Source organism: Podarcis tiliguerta (genome assembly GCF_965153285.1).
Source record: "Podarcis tiliguerta genome assembly, chromosome: 14".
In the NCBI taxonomy this organism is placed as follows: Eukaryota; Metazoa; Chordata; class Lepidosauria; order Squamata; family Lacertidae; genus Podarcis; species Podarcis tiliguerta.
This window is the reverse complement of record NC_139547.1, coordinates 4,575,588-4,593,946: the sequence shown is the minus strand read 5'-3', so window position 1 is coordinate 4,593,946 and position 18,359 is coordinate 4,575,588. Positions and strand designations below refer to the sequence as shown.

The window sequence follows — 18,359 nt, the reverse complement described above, 5'->3', positions numbered from 1 at the left end:
ACCTTGATTTAGAAGTAAAAGATGGCTTGCTGTCCCCTTCATTGCTGCTTTCGGGGAAAGCCTCGTTGGCTTGTAGCATCCATGAAAGGCAAACACAGATATGGTGAGGGGAATGGCCCTCATTCAACAGTTATCATTCAGCCACCTTCACTGGCCAGCCTGCCAAGCTCTGCTGGCTTCCACCCATGAATATCCAGTGGTTCATTCGCCCAGAGCCTGGAGGGCAGCCTACACCGCTATCTGAACATGCAATTCCCAGGCATACCATGTCTGGTGGGTGACCTATGTCCAATCTCTCCATTCATACTTACCCCAGCGTCAACACACAAATATCCACACAGCTTTTGTCAATGGCCTCCTGAAGGTGAATTTCAACCAGCTTACATGCACAAACTTTAGCCTCCTTCAGCCCTGCGGCATCCCGGGCTTCCACATGCTAATCACAGCTTCTGCCAGGTCCATCGCCAGCTTCCAGCCATGGATATCTGCTGCTTTCAAGCCACGGTCCTGCTCAGCAGGTACACTTACCTTCTCGTTGCTCCACAGCATCTTATTGATGGATGATGGCCTCCTTCCATTTGCCACTTCACCTCCATGCGGAAGGAGACCACCAAGTACTGAATAACACAGCCGTTGTCCACCGTGCCCTCTTCAAGCTTTTGCCTTGGGCTTTCTCCTTGGGTTGCTTTTGTATATCCACTGAGCTTCCATGTGCTTTTGTGACATCACAGGATGTCCACAGCCAATAACAGCAGCTGGAGAGGCATCATCACCACCTCAGGCCTCACAATGGTGGGTGCAGCTCAGCAGCCATTTCCCCTTTGCTTGTTTGCTATGTACAGCTCACTCCTTATCTGTAATGACACCAGAGAAAGGCATCCCATAAATCCACCTTCCCATTTTGATTCTCTGGCGCCCTATCTGCATAACCTAGCAATTCCAAAATATAGGCGTGCTTTTACTCTCGCAAGATTGAATGTATTGCCCTTGGCTGTACTTGAGGGATGATTCCAACAGATTCCACACGAAAAACGCTTCTGTCTCTGTGGAGATGGCAGCACCGAATTGGTGGCGCATGCCCTTCTGACTTGCACTCTTTATAAAGACTTGAGGAATGAGGTTATCACCCCTCTTTTATTGTCTATTCCGGGTCACCCAACCACTGCCACAGTGTCCTTTCTCTTGGCAGATCAAGATGAGCAGGTAACAGCAAAGGTTGCAGGGTTTTTAGCTGGGGCAATCAGAATAAGATCCACTATTTGTGTTTTATATAATCTGTGTTTTATATAATCGCCTTTTTATTTCTCTTCTGTGTATATTGCAATGTTCTTTTGTTGCTATGGCCTATGGCTGACACAAATAAAGTTTCATTCATTCAATGGTCTCCTAAGTAAGTTATGAATTTTTCCCATTCTTTTTTAAAGACATTATCTTCTTGATTCCTGAGTCTCCCAGTCAGTTTTGCCATTTCAGCAAATTCCAGCAATTTAACTTGCCATTCTTCCTTGGTCGGTACTGTTTGTTCTTTCCATCTTTGGGCTAGTAGCATCCTTGCAGCTGTTGTCACATACATAAATAATCTTTTCTGGTCTTTGGGGATATCGGAACCTGTAATTCCTAATAGAAATGCTTCTTGTTTTTTAACAATGTTATTTTAAACATTTTTTTTCAATTCATTATATATCAATTCCCAAAAAGACTTTGTTATCTTACATGACCACCACATATGATAAAAGCTACCCTCCCTTTCTTTGCACTTCTAACAAATATTGGTGGTTGTTCTATACATTTTGGATAACTTAGTAGGAATCAGATACCACCGGTACATCATTTTCATATAATTTTCTTTCAGCGTACAACATGCTGTAAAGAGCACCCAAAATATTCAAGACAGACAGAAGAATGTTGCATTCCCTTTAAAAACCACACACCAGCCATTTAGTTGGCTGAGTTGCACCTATATACAAACTTGGTCACTTTTCCTCTATCCTAAACAAAACTGTTGCCAAAATACGGTGCTATTTTTGTAGCCATGTGTTCCTTGTAAACCACAGGGGCTGCCAGCATGGACTGTGTTGGTTCAATTCTTTGTTTAGCCAACTCATCAGTCAGCTCTTCCCTGTATTGTGTTTGAAACATTTGACACTGCTGGTGCTAAAGCAGGCCAGTTACAACCCCATCCTCAAATCCTCAGTCAGGCCCAGGCTGAGGCACCCAGGGGTTTGGAAGGGCCTCACTGGTCCAACCCAGCCATGCCACCATTCACAGCCTTCCCCACCAAGTTCCCGGGTGTTTCCAGTAATGGTGGCTCTTTTGAACATGAGCCCGCTCAGCTTGCATTCATCCTACCCTGTGGTTTTTTTTTGGGGGGGGGGGGTTGGCACCATTCTGAGGACCCCTTGAATCTGCAGTCCTTTCTCACATCTTTGTGGGAACATCTAAGGGCTGCTTAAGCCCACCTAATGTGGGAGTGGGGTGGGAGAATGCCTGCATGCCTGTGTCTGCATTGCTGCTCCTCTCTCTGCATCCAGGGGTGCCTGATAAAGTTGGCAGCACTTTCCAGATGGAAACACAGAATCATACAGCATTGGAAGGGACATTTAGTCCAAGCCCCTTCCTCAGTGAAGGGTCTGCAAAGTAGAAAGGCAGCTACAGCATCTCTGGCCTAGCTTCCCTTTAATTACCTCAAGTGAAGTAATTATCTCCACCTCCCAAGGCAGTCAGGCAACTTAGCGTTGGACAACTCTTGCCATTAGGACATTTCTCCTAAAGCATGCAGAGACTTGTGAGATTGGGGGGTGGAGAGAAAAATGAAGAGAGGCTGCAAAGAGAAGAGAGTGTCAGTTGTCACTAGCATGATGGGGTGCAGAAAGATCTGTGGGGTGGGGAAAGGGGACTGGCTGGAGATCAGAATAAAGAGAACACTAATTGAGGTCCTTCCCTGTGGTTAACCTTGCAATGCAGACTCTTCAGCCTTGCTGTAGTCATCAGTAAACACTTGCTGGGCCACAGTACCTTTGCCAGAAGACCAGGCACTATTCCATGACAGCACAACAGATAAGAAACCAGATTGTGCTTTGGAGATCCATGTGACAACAGCCCAGTTGATTACGGCAGCAGCTGGACTATATCCACCTTACATGAATCAAATGCTAGCGAGACATTCCTCCAATGGAGTTGAAACCACTCAGTTCTCCAAGTCAAGACACGTTCTAAAAAAGAATCTGTCTCAGCTCGATTTTCACAGAACACCTGTGCCAAAACCAATATATCCTAAACCTACATCTCTCCTCCAGCGCTTCATGGATGCAAATAGGGATGCCCTTGTTTACACCCCATTGCCATGTCACGATTTGCAGCCGGGCTCTTCCCTTCTCCTCCACTGTCTGCTGCATGCTGTGTGTTCCTCCTTTACTGATTCCAAAGGGAAGTGGGTGCTTGTTTTCTGCATTGAAGAAAAAGTGAATTGTCTAATTGGTTGCTGAATCTTCAATGCTGGCAACAGGACAGCAACCCCCACAGTACCTGAGGGAGAATGGCACACACGGCTCTGTCTCCCAACACCTCCCTGCTGCTTCTTGCACCCCAGCAGCCATCTTACTCTGTATAATGTTAGAGCTGGCTCTTATAAAATGCTATCACAATTCCTTACGTTATACTTGTGCAGCTGTACGGAGTGAAATATACAAGTGCACATTCACCTTACACTGACGTGCTAAACACCAGGGTTCAACCCAGGGTATGGAACTGAACCCTAAAGAATTACAATGCTAGCCCCTGACATCATGATGATGATGCATTGTGAAATGTAAAAATATGGAGAAATAGGGATGGTGATATACCAGTATCAGAGGCAGCTAGAGATTTTTAAAGAACAGTAAAAGTGGGCTCAGTAAAACAATATCAGATAAACAGAATGGCCACAATCCAGTACTATTGAATGCACATAAGCTTATTCAAATGAATGAGTTTGAGTGTCCTTAAACAGATTTAAGGACACTCAAACCCATTCATTTGAATAAGTGGAACTGTGGCCAGTTAGAGCAATTTATTTTACTTGCAGTGACTATGAAGAATGTGTCTTTCCTGTTCACAGAGCTCTGTTTCTTGAAATAATGTCCATTTGTGCTCATGAGCAAACCAGCCATATTGGGAGTCTTCCTGGCCACCTCCCATGCCTCAGCACAGTCAGGTGCCAGAATCCCTTCCTTTGAGAGTTCCAGCCGACCCACACAGCAAGCCTTTCATCAAAGCCCATTTTTAACCAAGCAACACTTTAGTAATAACAGTTGCCAGAAGCCCCAAACCTTAAATGAATAACTTGGTCTACCTTTCAGCATCCACCCATATTTTGCTCCCTGCTATAAAAAGGCAAAGGTGCCTTGGCTGTGGGATTAGGTTTCCCTTGCTGTTTGTTTTTGAAAAGCCGTGGAAATGTCAAATGAAAGCCACGTTAAGTTTTGGGTCACCATTTGTAAAGCATCTAGTCATTCATGCAGCCCCTTTGCTCAGAATCAAAAGCTTTTTGCTTTGGCCTTTTCAGTCCAAAGACTTGGTAAGCAGGAAGACATACTGAATATAGATTTTAGCACCCAGAAGTTCACCTCACTGCCTTGACCTTATTGTTATTAAAAATAAAATTTAAAATCCGTAACAGACCCACCAGTTGTTGCAGGAACCCAAGCAAGGGAATGTTGTGGTCCCACCAAGTCTCAATGTTGTATCCACATGCTCAGTTCTGTTGTGGGAGAAACATACTGAATGGCACTGAGTGCAGGCACCACTGTCTACCTTCTCAATCTATTCACCTCCCAGTCTCTAGAAGTCATATCTCCCTCCACCAAGTCTAAGGAAAGTCTGATCACCAGGAGAGAAGCTGGACACCAACTTCCCAAATGTGTTAGGTGCACTCTCCCAAACTACCTGCTTTTCCTGTGCTTGGCTGTGTCCATTAACCTGCTGCTCAAAGCCACCTGGCCTGAATTATTAGCACCAGATGCAGATTGCCATGCAAAAGAATTGGGAGAGGGTTCTATTGTGGTCCTCCTGTCTAAAATGGAGCCCTACGTGGCTCACATAGTCATTTGTGCACGTCTTAGCACTGAGTATAGAAACATATTATACTAGAACTCTCTTAAATCCACAGTCCACTCCATTTATCCCATCCTTTCAGACAGGGACAGACCTTTTGGCCCAAAACTAGAAACCATGTTGACCACACCCCCATCTCTGAAGAATTTGCACACCCCCAGGACCCGACATTTGGCAAAATCATTACAGCACTTCCTAGCGACCCTAAGTTGATACACAGAACCCCTGTGATTGGAGAAGGGTGCTAACTTTCCCCTCTGCACACAGCTGAGCTTCCTGGGTGTACATAGATGCACTATGTCCTAGTTGGCGAATCACCAGCTGAATCCTCAAAGAGCTTTTGAGAGAAAGGAACCGTTTCTTAGGTCTAAGAAAGAAGACCCTCAGTCTATGTTTAAGCCAGTTGGGAAGAGTTGGCACTCCAGGATACCAATAATGCAATCTCTCTCTTGGTTCTTCCTAAAACACGGAGCCAAAATGTACAAACACAGTTTTCTTCCTACCTAATTCACTACAGTCCAGGCCAACCTGCCAACACTACCTGCATTCAAGTGGCTGGTTAGAAATGAGCCTGGCCCGGGCGCTTTGTCAACAGGAAGGTCAACCAAATCCAAACTCCTCCTCACCCACCACCTGCCTTTTGTCTTATCCCAAGAACAAAAACCAAAAAAAATAACAGCAGCAAGAATATTATTGGCCCAAAAATGGAAGCAAGAAGAATTACCGACGATTGAAGAATGGAGGATGAAGTTAATGGACTATGCAGAACTAGATAAACTAACAGGAAGGATTCGAAACCGGCGGAACTAGATATTCACAGAAGACTGGAGTAAATTTACGGACTATTTGAAAAGTATTTGTGAAGATCAGACGACGTTTGTAGGTTTGCAAGACGTTTTGTGAGGAGTATTATTGGAAGTATTGCAAAAGTGGAGAAGGGGAAGGATGATTTGTTAAGAGATGTAAAGGCAATATAAAGTTAAGAAATGCATAATAAGTGGTTAAAACGGTGGATCATCAGAGGTGCTGATGGAAGTCTAAAAAGATTGTATAAGTGATAAGATTTGTGGTACATTTTATAATTTATATGTTAAAATCAATAAAAATTATTTTTTTTTAAAAAAGAACAAAAAACTCAGCAGACACCAACAATAAGGGGTCCTGTATGCAAACACAGAGGGTTTTTCTGCACTGAGCAGCCCCTCCCCCCCTTCTTGCTAAAACAGGACTCTTGCTCTTGTGACTGAACAGGGGCTTCACAATGTGGTGGGTTTTCAAGGCTAAAATGCCCTTAACAAGAGCAGCAATCAACCAAGAGATGTAGCCTATGGTCCCCTAGCAAAAAGCAGACCTTGGGGACTCATCAACACTACTTTTTGTCCTAGGATTTTTTTCTGCTTGCATTGTGATTTCTCAGCATGGGTCTGAGAGGCTTTTATTTTGTCCTACCACTTTCCCTGGGAAAACCCATAGCTTACTACTGAATCAGAACAAAACATGAATCTGCAGAAAACCTGATTGACATTTGTTCTGGGTCAGCAGGTTTTCCCAGGGAAAGTGGCAGGACAAGTCCACTTACCCTTACCCTAAACGGTCAGGCTGCATTGTGGCCTGACCATGAGCCTGGTCAGCGATCCAGCAGCCAGCTGGGGAGGGCTGCAGGTTGCCTGCAGATTAGCCTATGGCAGGCAGGGCTGGGTCCAGGGATTCCCCGGGGGGCGGGCTCAACCAGCCAATGGGCCTTGCTTGGATTCCTCCCCTGAGGAACAAACTGAGGTGAGCCCAGCATTCCTCCTCAGTTTTTCTGTTGGATCTCCCACCATTCCTCCCCAATTTCATATGCTTTTCTTTCATCCTAAGACCTTGCTATAGACATTGTTGGCTGTTGTATTCAGAGCCGGGCAGGAATTTTTCCATTTGGCAAATTGGCACTGGCCATTTGCTTTTCACCTACCTCATAGCAATCATCACAACTCTTTGTGAGGTTAGGAACTGGGTAAGCCTTAGTTTTGGCTGGAGCCTGGAGGGGAGGTTGTAGCCTCCACCTGCCCCTCCTTGGTTGTTGTTTTTTAAAAAATATTTTTATTAAAGTTTTCTTGGTTTACAAAGGTATGCTCAATGTCTCTTTTTTCAAGTTACATTTTCCATAGGTCAGTTTCATTTGTTGAGAAATTAAGGTTACCTTGGTTAAGGGTATCCCATTAAAGGGATCCATGAGGAGTTGTGTTTGTCCAACGCCCAGATGGGGGTTAGGGCCATAGAACTCCTCCACGGGGGGGACGCCTTAGGGGGTGCCTCTATTTGATGTAAGTCTTAGGGGCCTCCATGTTGTGGTTTCCCCTTAGATACACTCCCAGCAGACGGGCTAGAGTTGATTAAATGGCTTCGCCTATGCCAAACTGTTCATATCTGTATCCAATAAAGTTGTGACCTATTTGAACCCAAAACCTATATTCTGCTGTCTTGTATGGTTCTTCCATCATACAGGGAGTGAGTGGCTCACAGGGCCTTGGCACGCAAAAAGAAAAATTTCAGGGGCTCATGCCTAGAAGTGTGGATGAGCCCTGTGCCTCTCAGCATCCCCATTGACATTGGCAAGAGAAAACATGTCACAACAACAGCAAAAAAAGAGCTGAAGCCATAGAAGCAGCTTTGTTATTCCAGAAGAGGCTATTTATGGAGGGATCCAGCTTCAGGGCGAGGGATAGCCGGGCACAGTGTGTGAGACATCCAAGCAGGACCTCTCCTTTCTCTCTTACCTCACTTGCTCCCTTTTTAACTAGACGGCCAGCCTTTCCAGCGCACGCAGACAGAGCAAATATAGTGATTTCACCAGTGCATCCCTATGATTTGTGTTCCATATAAAGCCCACCTTGAGCATCAGATATTCAGCTGCAAGCAACTGCCATGTCTAGGAGTGCTTGCAGGGCTGGGGAGATCAGGGTGGATGGAGGGGGCAGGGTGGCTGGTTGCAATTGTCATAAGCAATGACAACTCAAAGTACTGGTGCTGAAAATCTCCAAGTGCGGGAAACAGAATACCTGAACGAACACCAGCCTGCCTCTGTGCTGAGATCATCGGAGGGGCAACTTGGCTGAGGGCCCTTTTGTTGGTGGCCCCATTTATGGAATGCTTTCCCCAAGCAGAGCTGCCTGATGCTTGCTTTGCTTTCCAGTGCCAGGCTTCCCCACCATTCACCCCACTCGGGCTTTTTAACTGAGATTACTTTATTGCTTCCAGTTTTGTGCTTTTTATTTTCCTTATGATCCAACCTGCTGAATGACAACTTCCATCATCCCTGGCCACGCTGGCTGCGGGTGCTGGTAAGTGGAGGCCAGTAATACAAGGCCACAGATGTAGACCAGCTTCCAACCATGGGCCACACGGAGAACCTTCTCCCGGTCAGGGCTGTCTCATGGCGCAGGTGGCGATGGGCATCCTTGGCCTCCCTGCTGCTTGGGTTCCTTTGAGGTTGGACGCATGTAGATTTATACACCGTCCTTCACCACAAGATCTCAGGGCGGCTCACAATATTGTAGATGCTTAATTCAGCCCCGCTCTCTTGTCTGCTATTAGCTTGCTCTTTTAAAAGTTACTTAATGTTTTATTGTCCATTCATAGACGCCGCTGCTCCAGCGCCCACAACATTCCCCAGGAAGGGGCAGTGGGGCACCCACATTTTTTTGCGCCAGGGCCGCGCACGGCCACCCCGTGATGCTGCTCCTCTCGGCTTCCTGGGCCAGACCTGAGCCAGGAGGAGCTGCGACTGTGTGAGAGGCCCGTGCTGCTGCCGAGGCCGGGCGGGAAGGAGCTGGCTGCTCCCGGGGCCGGAGAAGGGGCAGCGACTCAGCTTCCCTCCACCTCCGGGCCAGACCTGACCCGAGAGCGGAGCTCTGGCCGTGCGTTGGAGCCAGGCTCCAGTCTTCCTCCCACAAACGCACCGGGGCCGCGCCAGGCAGGCATCATGCGCCCGGTCCCCGGGCTAAGCTGGGCGGCCTTTGTCCAGGGCTGGATTTAGGTTTGATGAGGCCCTCAGATCCTGAAGGTGATGGCGCCCTTTATATGTCCAGCTGTCCTTTGTCCACAACAAATGGTCGCTGTTTTTTGTGTTGAATATATGCCATATGGTAATTGATGGACCTAACAGGTATCCAAAGCCACTTGCACATGTTTCCATGCGACCAGTCCATGCTTAATTCAGTCCAGTTCTCTTGTCTTCTATTAGACAAGCAGAATGCAGACACCCTATATATAGAAATGAGCAAACCAGTGAAATTTTCGGAGCAGGCTAGCAGGCGGGGCCCATGACTTACATCATAGGAATCTACGCAACACAAAACACTGTTGGTGTATGTAGGTTTTATTTTATTTGTTTTTTATCTTATATTTTGGACATGTACATCCAGGTGTTTTTTTCCTTTAATTTTTTTAGGGGCCCCCAAGTGTGTGGTGCCCGAAGATATAGCTTGTTTAGCTTATGTGTAAATCCGGCACTGCCTATGCCCATGGATTGTTTTGTTTTCAGCCAACGCGAGGAGACTAGGGAGAGTACAGACTTTGCAAAAAGCAACCATGCAACCAAAGGGTCGTCAAGTGGGAGTTTGACCAATTTGAGCAATGGGAAAGGAGCCACATGAAGGTCCCCTCAGCAAGCCCAGCTGCCTCTGGGAGCTTCAGGAGAGCAGGGTGTGATGGATGGCTCTTGAGGTGGCCTGCTAGGAGTGGCAGCAGACAGGGAGGGGGGCGCTTTCTGCTGATAGCGTCTAGGACAAGTATCTTTGTGTCCAGAAGAAATGTTGTAAAATGATATATAGGGAAGCCTTGCATACCACATTTGTGGAGAGAAGAGGACTTTCATTGCAGTGTGGGAGCTTGTGACCCTTGCAATAACACAATTGCATGTTCTGAATCTACAAACAAACCTTTGTCCCAATAAGTTGACAGATAAACCAGTTCAACAAACTTCCCTTCTCTAAAGACATGGTGCGGGGAGCTGATTGTTGTGGGAATCCGGATGTGTCCCTCTGATGGGAGCCTGAAGACATGGTTTGGAACTTCATATTGTGTTCCCACAGACAGCTTTGGAGACTGAAACAAGCCTTTTGTCCCCTGTGGTCAGGTTTGAAAATGAATGGCATTCCAGAGTCAAGTCAAATGGCACGTTTGACAAATGAATAATTTGAGAATGAATAATGTCAAGCTCAAAGAAATGCAAAAAGTGGCTCCCAAGTGATTGTGGTATTCAACTAAGTTTTACTCAGCATTAATTACACACTTAAGTTACTGAACATGACTGTTTTATTGATTGATTGATTGATTGATTGATTGATTGTATTTCTATACCACTCTTCATCTGAGGATCACAGGGTGGTTTAAAATATAAAACCAAAAAAATAAGAAGCAAAATAGTAAGAAGCAAAAACAACACCCCCACCCTTTAAAAGGCAATAAGTTAATATTTCTACTCTGAATCAAACTTCGTTGCAACCCTTTAAAAGGTGTTTCTGGCATGTGGTTCTGTATACATGGCTGTAAATTTTAATTGATTGATCAGACAGATTGAGAAGCCAAACTTTGATCAACTAAAAAGGTGTGATTAATCAACCAGGCAGTAGATTGGAAAAAAAATGTTTTGATACAATAAATAACACGGTATAAAACTGATATCAGTGTATAGTGTGGATGAGGATGTCTGCAAAGGGTGGAGCGCTTAATGAAAACCAAAATTCTACCTGTGGAGCTGTGGCGAGCAAAAACGTGGAACCTGAGGAGAGACCATGATGCTGTGCTTTCATCCCCCAGACCAGGGGTCTGCAACCCGCGGCTCTGGAGCCGCATGTGGCTCTTTTACACCTTTGCCGCGGCTCCGGGGTGGATACTAGCGAGGGGAGGAGGCGCATTGTGCACCCCGACACTCCCCACTGTGGCGGGCGCTGTACTGGCTGTGACGTCGCATGGGGGCGGTGTGTGCGTTAGTCACGCACCGTCCCGACGTCACCTTCCCGCCCGCTGTCAGATCGCGGCTCCGGAGATATATTTGTTTTAAATGTCACAATGGTTTTGCGGCTCCCAATTTTTTTCCCCTTCGGAAACGGGTCCAAGTGGCTCTTTTTGTCTTAAAGGTTGCAGAACCCTGCCCCAGACGAACCAAGTGTTTTATGAGAGGCTAAACACCTTCTGTCCTGACCTAGCTGAACTGTGTGGCTTTGGGAACGTGACTTTGTTCCAAGGATCTGGAACCAACTTGCTAATCCTCAGGACTGTCAGACCTTGAACCGCCTGAGCCTCTTATGTGTGATGTATTTCTGACGTTTGCAAAAGGGGATGTCCTTCTCCATGCCAAAATGCAAACCTTTTAAAAAAGTTGTTTTTTCTTTGTTCGGGATTCTTCACCTTCTGACAGGGGAGGGGGGGAGAACTCTGTTGCAACAGACAATAAAAGATCAGCTTTGCTTTCACTGGATTTCTGCCTCAGTTCATTAATCTCTGACCGGTAACAAATTTGGGGAGTTGGGCCATCAGAAGTCACCCCTCTATTTTCTGGTAACACTAATAACTGAACACACCCAGAGTTCATATGGCTGTAGTATGTTGTTGTTTTGTTTAGCTGTGAAACCTAATATGTTGTCAGATTACAGACGGATGCAATTCAAGGGGCTAGTCCCCATTCTGTTGCCAGTTTTGCTGGAATCTTGTCTGTCTGATACCCACCCGGCCCCCTGCTACCCAGGAACTTTCCCAAGCTGGTTCAGGTATTTTTTTCTTTAGTCTGAGGCTATTGGATTGAAGTGTCAGGAAGAAGAAAGGTGTGAGTTGTGGCAGAAGGGACAAAAGGTCCTCAGGAAGTTTTTCTGAAAGTGGTCATAGAAAGGTTTCCTGCAAGTGGCTGGAAAGTTTCCAGAAAGTGATTGTAAGTAGAAAGACAATGGTTAAAATATGTAGCTTAGGACTCTCTCATTGTAAATAGGCTGGTTCATTTGGGGCTAAAGTAGCCCTGTTTTCAGGCATTTACTGCCTGATTTATTGCTTGCTTGCTGTGCTGTTTGCTCAAACGTCACCCTTGTGGAAAGGTCCTTTGGTGTCATCCTTAGGACTGCGGGAAGGGATGGTTGTGTTCTGTTTGCCTACAATGTGCTTAGCCTGTTTGGTGGATTAGATTGGCAGAAAGCTTCCTGAAAGTGAATAAACTGTAATTTGTTTGATGTTAGTCCTGAGCAAAATATGAGTTAATATGGCTATGGTGTAGTGCAGTGGTTTTCAACCATTGTGCCATGGCACCCTGGGGTGCCTTGAATGTTGGTCAGGAGTGTCATGGGCAACACTGGCCTCTGTCCCTCTGTCCTTCCTTCCCTCTTCTGATGCCCTCTTGTGTCTCTGCCTCCCAAAGGCTTGCACAGCTGTTTTTGCAGCAGCCCTGGTTACAAGCTCCCCAGGTGAAGGATGCCTCTGGGTCTGGCCAGGGGGTGCTTCCCAGGCCCCTGTGGGGCAGTGTGAGGAGGCACCTCTCTTTGGGGGCAGCTCAGAGACCAGGGGCACCAGCAGCAGCTGCCCAGAGGATTCCCGAGGAGAGAGGAGAGGAGGCTGAGGGAACACTCTGCAAGGGAGGGTGTTTGAAAAAGGGTAAGAGGCTGCCAGCTTGACACGCAGGGGGGTGACATAACTGGGCTCCTGAGACCCACACGGGTGCCGCAGAAAGAATGTAGTTGGCCAAGGGAGTCGTGGACTCAAAAATGTTGAATGCCTTTGGTGTAGTGCAGGGGTCTGCAACCTTTAAGACAAAAAGAGCCACTTGGACCCTTTTCCGAAGAAAAAACAACTGGGAGCCGCAAAACCATTGCGACATTTAAAACAAATATAACACTGCATATATTGTTTCTTACCTTAATGTCCGATCTGACAGCGGGCAGGAAGGTGACGTCGGGACAGTGCGTGACTAATGCACGCACCGCCCCCATGCGATGTCACAGCCAGTACAGCGCCCCCCACAGTGGGGAGTGTCGGGGCGCACAATGCGCCTCCTCCCCTCGCTAGTATCCGCCCCGGAGCTGTGGCAAAGGTGTAAAAGAGCCACATGCGGCTCCGGAGCCGCGGGTTGCAGACCCCTGGTGTAGTGGATATTCTGGAACTGCTGTTCATATTGTAATTTGTATTGTAAACCTGATAACGAGGTTTCAGGGACAAGTTTTGTGTCTTCCTGCGAGGGGCAGCGCAGGAATGTTTCAGCTCTCTAATGGAGAGAGAGCTGCCTACCAGCAACTTTTAACCTAAACTGTAAAATTGCAAAAAATTGTCTTTCTCAGTCTGGGATCTTATTTAAGATTCCCTAGGGTAACTGGGGGGATGCGGGTGGCGCTGTGGGTTAAAGCCTCAGCACCTAGGACTTGCCGATCGAAAGGTCAGCAGTTCGAATCCCCGCGGCGGGGTGTGCTCCCGTCGTTCGGTCCCAGCGCCTGCCAACCTAGCAGTTCGAAAGCACCTCCAGGTGCAAGTAGATAAATAGGGACCGCTTACCAGTGGGAAGGTAAACGGCATTCCGTGTGCTGCGCTGGCTCGCCAGATGCAGCTTGTCACGCTGGCCACGTGACCCAGAAGTGTCTCTGGACAGCGCTGGCTCCCGGCCTTTAGAGTGAGATGAGCGCACAACCCTAGAGTCTGGCAAGACTAGCCTGTACGGGCAGGGGTACCTTTACCTTTACCTTAGGGTAACTGGGGGCTCTGAGCCCCACTTTAAGACTGTGCATTTTTAATCGTCTGTTATGCATTGTCTCAAGTGGTGGTGGGGGGAATGTTCCCGGTCCTTAATTGTAAATCGGCTGGTTGTTTTTTGGGGGGATCTGGGCTAGCCTTGCTCTCAGGCTCTGTGTGATTCCTGAGCATAAAAGCTTTAGGACTGTCAGGGGATACAATGCACTTATAATGTGTATATTGTGCAATGCATTTGTTTCTAATGCATTTATCCAGCTGAAGGGTCAGTGTTTTTATTCCACCCTCCTTTGTAGGGTAACAGCCTCCCACAGAAATGCATTACAGAATTCTGAAATAAAATAATTATATATACAGTTCAGGGGCTACCACAGCTACTGTGGTAAATGTTAAGCAACTCTTGATTTGAGATGGGACTACTTTAAACCTGTAGCCCCACACATTTGATTTGGAGGAAGTTCCATTTAGAACAATTGGACCTAATTGTGAGTAGGAATATATAGGACTGCAGTTTAAGAGAGAGAGAAACAGACACTGTTATGAACCCACCTTTGAGGATTATGATAAAAAAGCCAGTTGTAAACATTTAAAAGAACAAAGGAACAAATAAAAGCACCCCTTCTGCTGCAAAATGATCTCTTTCTGAAAACTAGGCTGGAGAGGAAAGATTAGAAGAGAGGCTGGGGTGAAAAAGTCAGAGAGCAAGACATGGTTAGATCAAACATAATCAGATGAAAATCCTCATCATTAACAGGCTTAGCCTATGATCAACTCCAATTATGGCAAACTACAGTGAGAGGTGGGGAGGGACTTGGGTGGCCCAGCGCCAGGAGTGCGTCAATTTAGTAGAAGGAAACTGTCCAACCACACCGGCTGTGCCACATGCAAGAGTGCACAACCCAGCCAGATGGACAGGGTATCAATATTATTGGTATTAGTATTATTGAAAATAGAGGATCTTGCACCTGTGGCTTGTGGGGCTTCTTCGACATAAAAAGTTATACCTAGCAGCTCCAGATCCTTACAAGGCCTTCTTTGTCCAGTCTCTCTTCTATCTTGTTTTCTACTCATTCTGTGAGTAGCCATTGCCACCCTACTGAAGACTGTATAACAGTGTAGTCCAAACCACAGCCTGTAGGCTACATGCATCCGTGAGGTCTTTTTGGTCATCCTTCAGCAACATTCAAGAAAAAAACACCTTAAGGCCTTACAAAATATTGTTGTCATGTGTTGTTAACAAAAGAACGTAATCTTTCTCTGCATCAAATTTGTTTAATAATTAAACTATTAATTGAGTGTTTAATTACAAACACTTTACAGTATGGAAATTTAATTTACCGTTTGTCTTGTGGCCCACTTTGTATGAAAAGTTGGACCGCCTTTGCTGTATAATGTGGTCTCCCAAGTTGTCTCTCTTCTCTCCTCAAACCCTTATAAGGAGGAGAACCCTTGGGATTGTTCTTGAAAATGTGAAGGTGGTGTGTCAAGTTCTCAGTTGTGGGGGGAGGACACATAAGGCAGCGGCAGGACATATGCTTGGCATGCAGAAGGTGCCAAGTTCAATCCTCTCCCCAGTAATCTTCAGATAGGCTCAGGCCTCATTCCAGATTGGGGGGGGGGGGGGTTTCTTGCGCCAAGTGCCCTCAGTGAGCCTTTTCCAGCACTGACCACCTTTTTGCTTCCCACCACCAGGCAAGCACATTTCTGAGACGGGCACATGTGCGTATTAACTGCATCCATACCATGGAAGGTATGCCTAGTTTGGCCTCCGAGGTGCTGGTTTGGGGTCCCCAAAAGTGAGTTCAGTGTGGGGGAAGTGGAGCCTGAAAGTAAAAGGCACATTGCTGAACTGAAAGAGCAAGGGCTGAGATTTCCCCCAAGAGTTGTGCACTGCAATGTTTCACTTTCAAATAAAAACGGAATGCTCTCCCAAACAGAGCACACTAATTATGCTCTGCAGCTCTAGATGTGACCAGGGAGGCAGGTCCATCCCTGACATCATTTGTTTGGGGGCTGAGCTGCTGAGAAGCCAAGGCTGGCAGGGTGGAGAGGCCGTAAGTCATTAGCAGGAGTGTCTGGTGGTGTCCGTGTGTCTCTCTTTGAAGCCAGCTTGCTCCACGGAAGGAAGGGCAGGCAGCCCTGTGTGAATTGCATAGGAGTCAAAAGGCTTCCCTGGATATGTCGGCCACAACTGCAGCTGTTCTTCTCTCTCTCTTCCTAGAGGCTCACCTTTCTGCACAAGCACCTGTCAACGGTAATGCATTTCCACCCTTCTTTCCTGTTGTCCCTGTTCCCAAAGTACTGTAGCAGTAATGCATGTGGCAGTTGGGAAGCTAAGCACTAACCGAATTGCATGTTTTGCATTTTACTACCATTTCAATCTACCTTTTACGTTCTCCCCCACCCAGCCACTACACCCCAGCCTGCTGAGAACAACTTTCCAGGCAGCTGATTAAGTGGACTCTAGCCTAGTCCAGGAAAGCAAGTTGTTCTCTAATAAACGGTTTAGTCTTTAAAGTGCTGCAGGACTCTGTTGGTTTTTCTTCAAGAAACCAATACAGTTGCTCCTTTGGAAGTTATCAGATGCCTTAGCGGCCACACTTCATGTTCTTAAGTGCATGCAAAAGACGAGTGTTTGCATTTGCTTGCTGGCGGTACCCAAATGCTTACAATGCATCCTTAAGAGATGTTGATAAAGAATATATTCCTGGAGGGACGGCAGAAACCGACAGGAATGACCAACAGCTCAGACCACACAAGCTATGCTAATAATATTATACACCAGAGTTTTAAACTTTTTCACAGGTATTATCATCTTTACAGCAGCCCAGTCAGGTTGGCTAGTAATAATATGCCCATTTTGCAGATGTGCTGTAAGGCTGATGCTGTGGGAGAAGAGCAGCTTGCTTAAGGCCACCTCTTTATTGTTTCGTTATTTATTCACTACATTTCTATGCTGCCCAAATAAGTAAAGTTCGTTGGACTGTTTGCAAGATAAATGTTAAAACCATAAAATTCAAAATAAAATGGGAAATCTAAACCAGTTTAGAACAGTCACAGATAGAAACAAAAAAACAAACAAAACGAAAGCAGAAGTCAACAGTGGTGCAAGGTTCCTAAAAGCTCTTGCACTAGGGTTGCCATATTTCAAAAAGTGAAAATCCCATATAGAAAAGTTGGTGAGCTTTTTCTTGTAAAAAAAATACCATATTGGCCCAAATATAAGCCATACCTGAATATAAGCCGCACCTTTAAAATTGGGGGGGGGGGAGAGATTTTTTTTTTAAAAAATACCTGAATATAAGCTGCTCCAATCCTTGCTGCTCCTGGCTGCATACTTTGGGGGGGGGGGAGTTGTGCTGCATTGCCAATGGCCTTTTCCCTTCCTCACTCTCTCCCTTCCCTGCCTTGGGGGAGAGGATGGGGGGGGGACCTACGCATGTGTCGGGTGGGCACCACATTGCCACGTTCCTGGCGCTGTTTGCCCCACACTCCTGGATGCATACCATAAGTTTGCAGATATGAGCCACAATTTAACTTTCTATGGTTGGAATTTGGGGAAAAAGTGAGGCTTAAATTCAGGCCAATATGGTAATAAAGCTTTTGACCAAAATCTACACTTCTGGCATGGGTTGCCACACATTTGTAGGGTATATTGATTCCCACAGCGTTCCCATTATGGATTTTCCTGGACATTTCAGCAATTTCCACCCAGACACTTTCCAAGAGCTGAATCCTGGCTATGTCCGGAAAATTCCGGATGTATGGTAACCCTAACTTATACAGTGAAAAGGAACAGGTAGTGATGGAAAGAAAGCCCCTCTGGCTGGCACCCTGGAGACAGCAGGTAAACCTGGGCTTGATTGGTTGGTTGTGAGATTTGGAGAATGGCTATCCTGTCTCACAGCTCATACCTGTAGCTCCTACAATAAATATTCCTTGTTCCTGTGATTTGTTTCGACTGGTTTTAATTCTGAAGTTAATTGTTGTAACCTGCCATGGGATCTCCTGCTGAAGGGCAGGTAATAAAGTTAACCACCAACACAACACTGTGCTGAATCAAGAACTTAGGGTGATTGTACTGGAAGCTGAAAATACTGGCATAAGTGTGTGCAATGACAGCATGTTGCCTTAGTGCTCACGTGTGTGTGCTCGTAGGCATAAGTGCTTGGGGAAAATGCATCCAACGGATATTTAACTGCTATTGGTCTGGGGAAAGTAGATAGGACTAAGGCAAACTAAGGCCCGGGGGCCGGATCTGGCCCAATTGCCTTCTAAATCTGGGCCGCGGACGGTTCGGAATCAGCATGTTTTTACATGAGTAGAATGGGTCCTTTTATTTAAAATGCATCTCTGGATTATTTGTGGAGCAGAGGAATTCGTTCACCCCCTCCAAATATAGTCCGGCCCCCCACAAGGTCTGAGGGACAGAGGACCAGCCCCCTGCTGAAAAAGTTTGCTGACCCCTGGATTAGATAGTTGGATACAAGATCTTGAGGACACGATGTTGGCTGCCCCTGAGAATTCAAATTCAAATTCCCACTCAGCCGTGAAGCTCACTTGAA

At 46.3% G+C, this 18,359-nt stretch overlaps 2 protein-coding genes and 1 long non-coding RNA gene across 5 annotated transcripts in view; 1 reads left to right on the top strand and 2 right to left on the bottom strand.

The window, feature by feature from the left end:
* USP3 (ubiquitin specific peptidase 3) overlaps positions 1-518 on the bottom strand; it is a 45,743-nt gene extending 45,225 nt beyond the window's left edge. The window contains exon 1 of the mRNA XM_083413088.1: positions 3-518. Within this exon, the coding sequence (XP_083269214.1) occupies positions 3-123 (121 nt within the window). The 5' untranslated portion in view covers positions 124-518. The remainder of the gene's footprint in view (positions 1-2) is intronic.
* Positions 1-13,779, bottom strand: part of LOC310664289 — a 258,524-nt gene extending 244,745 nt beyond the window's left edge. Inside the window, exon 1 of the long non-coding RNA XR_014504869.1 lies at positions 13,425-13,779. This is a non-coding gene — a long non-coding RNA (uncharacterized lncRNA). The remainder of the gene's footprint in view (positions 1-13,424) is intronic.
* Positions 9,031-18,359, top strand: part of CA12 (carbonic anhydrase 12) — a 34,893-nt gene continuing 25,564 nt past the window's right edge. For 2 of the 3 annotated variants that reach the window (XR_014504835.1, XM_083413170.1), the window contains exon 1: positions 15,419-16,048. Coding sequence is in view for 1 of the 3 variants with exons in the window: in XM_083413170.1 (XP_083269296.1) it covers positions 15,973-16,048 (76 nt within the window). In the remaining 2 variants the exon portion in view is untranslated. Of the gene's footprint in view, positions 9,110-15,418; positions 16,049-18,359 lie in introns of those variants that run through there. The other variant, XM_083413171.1, reaches the window with a different exon arrangement.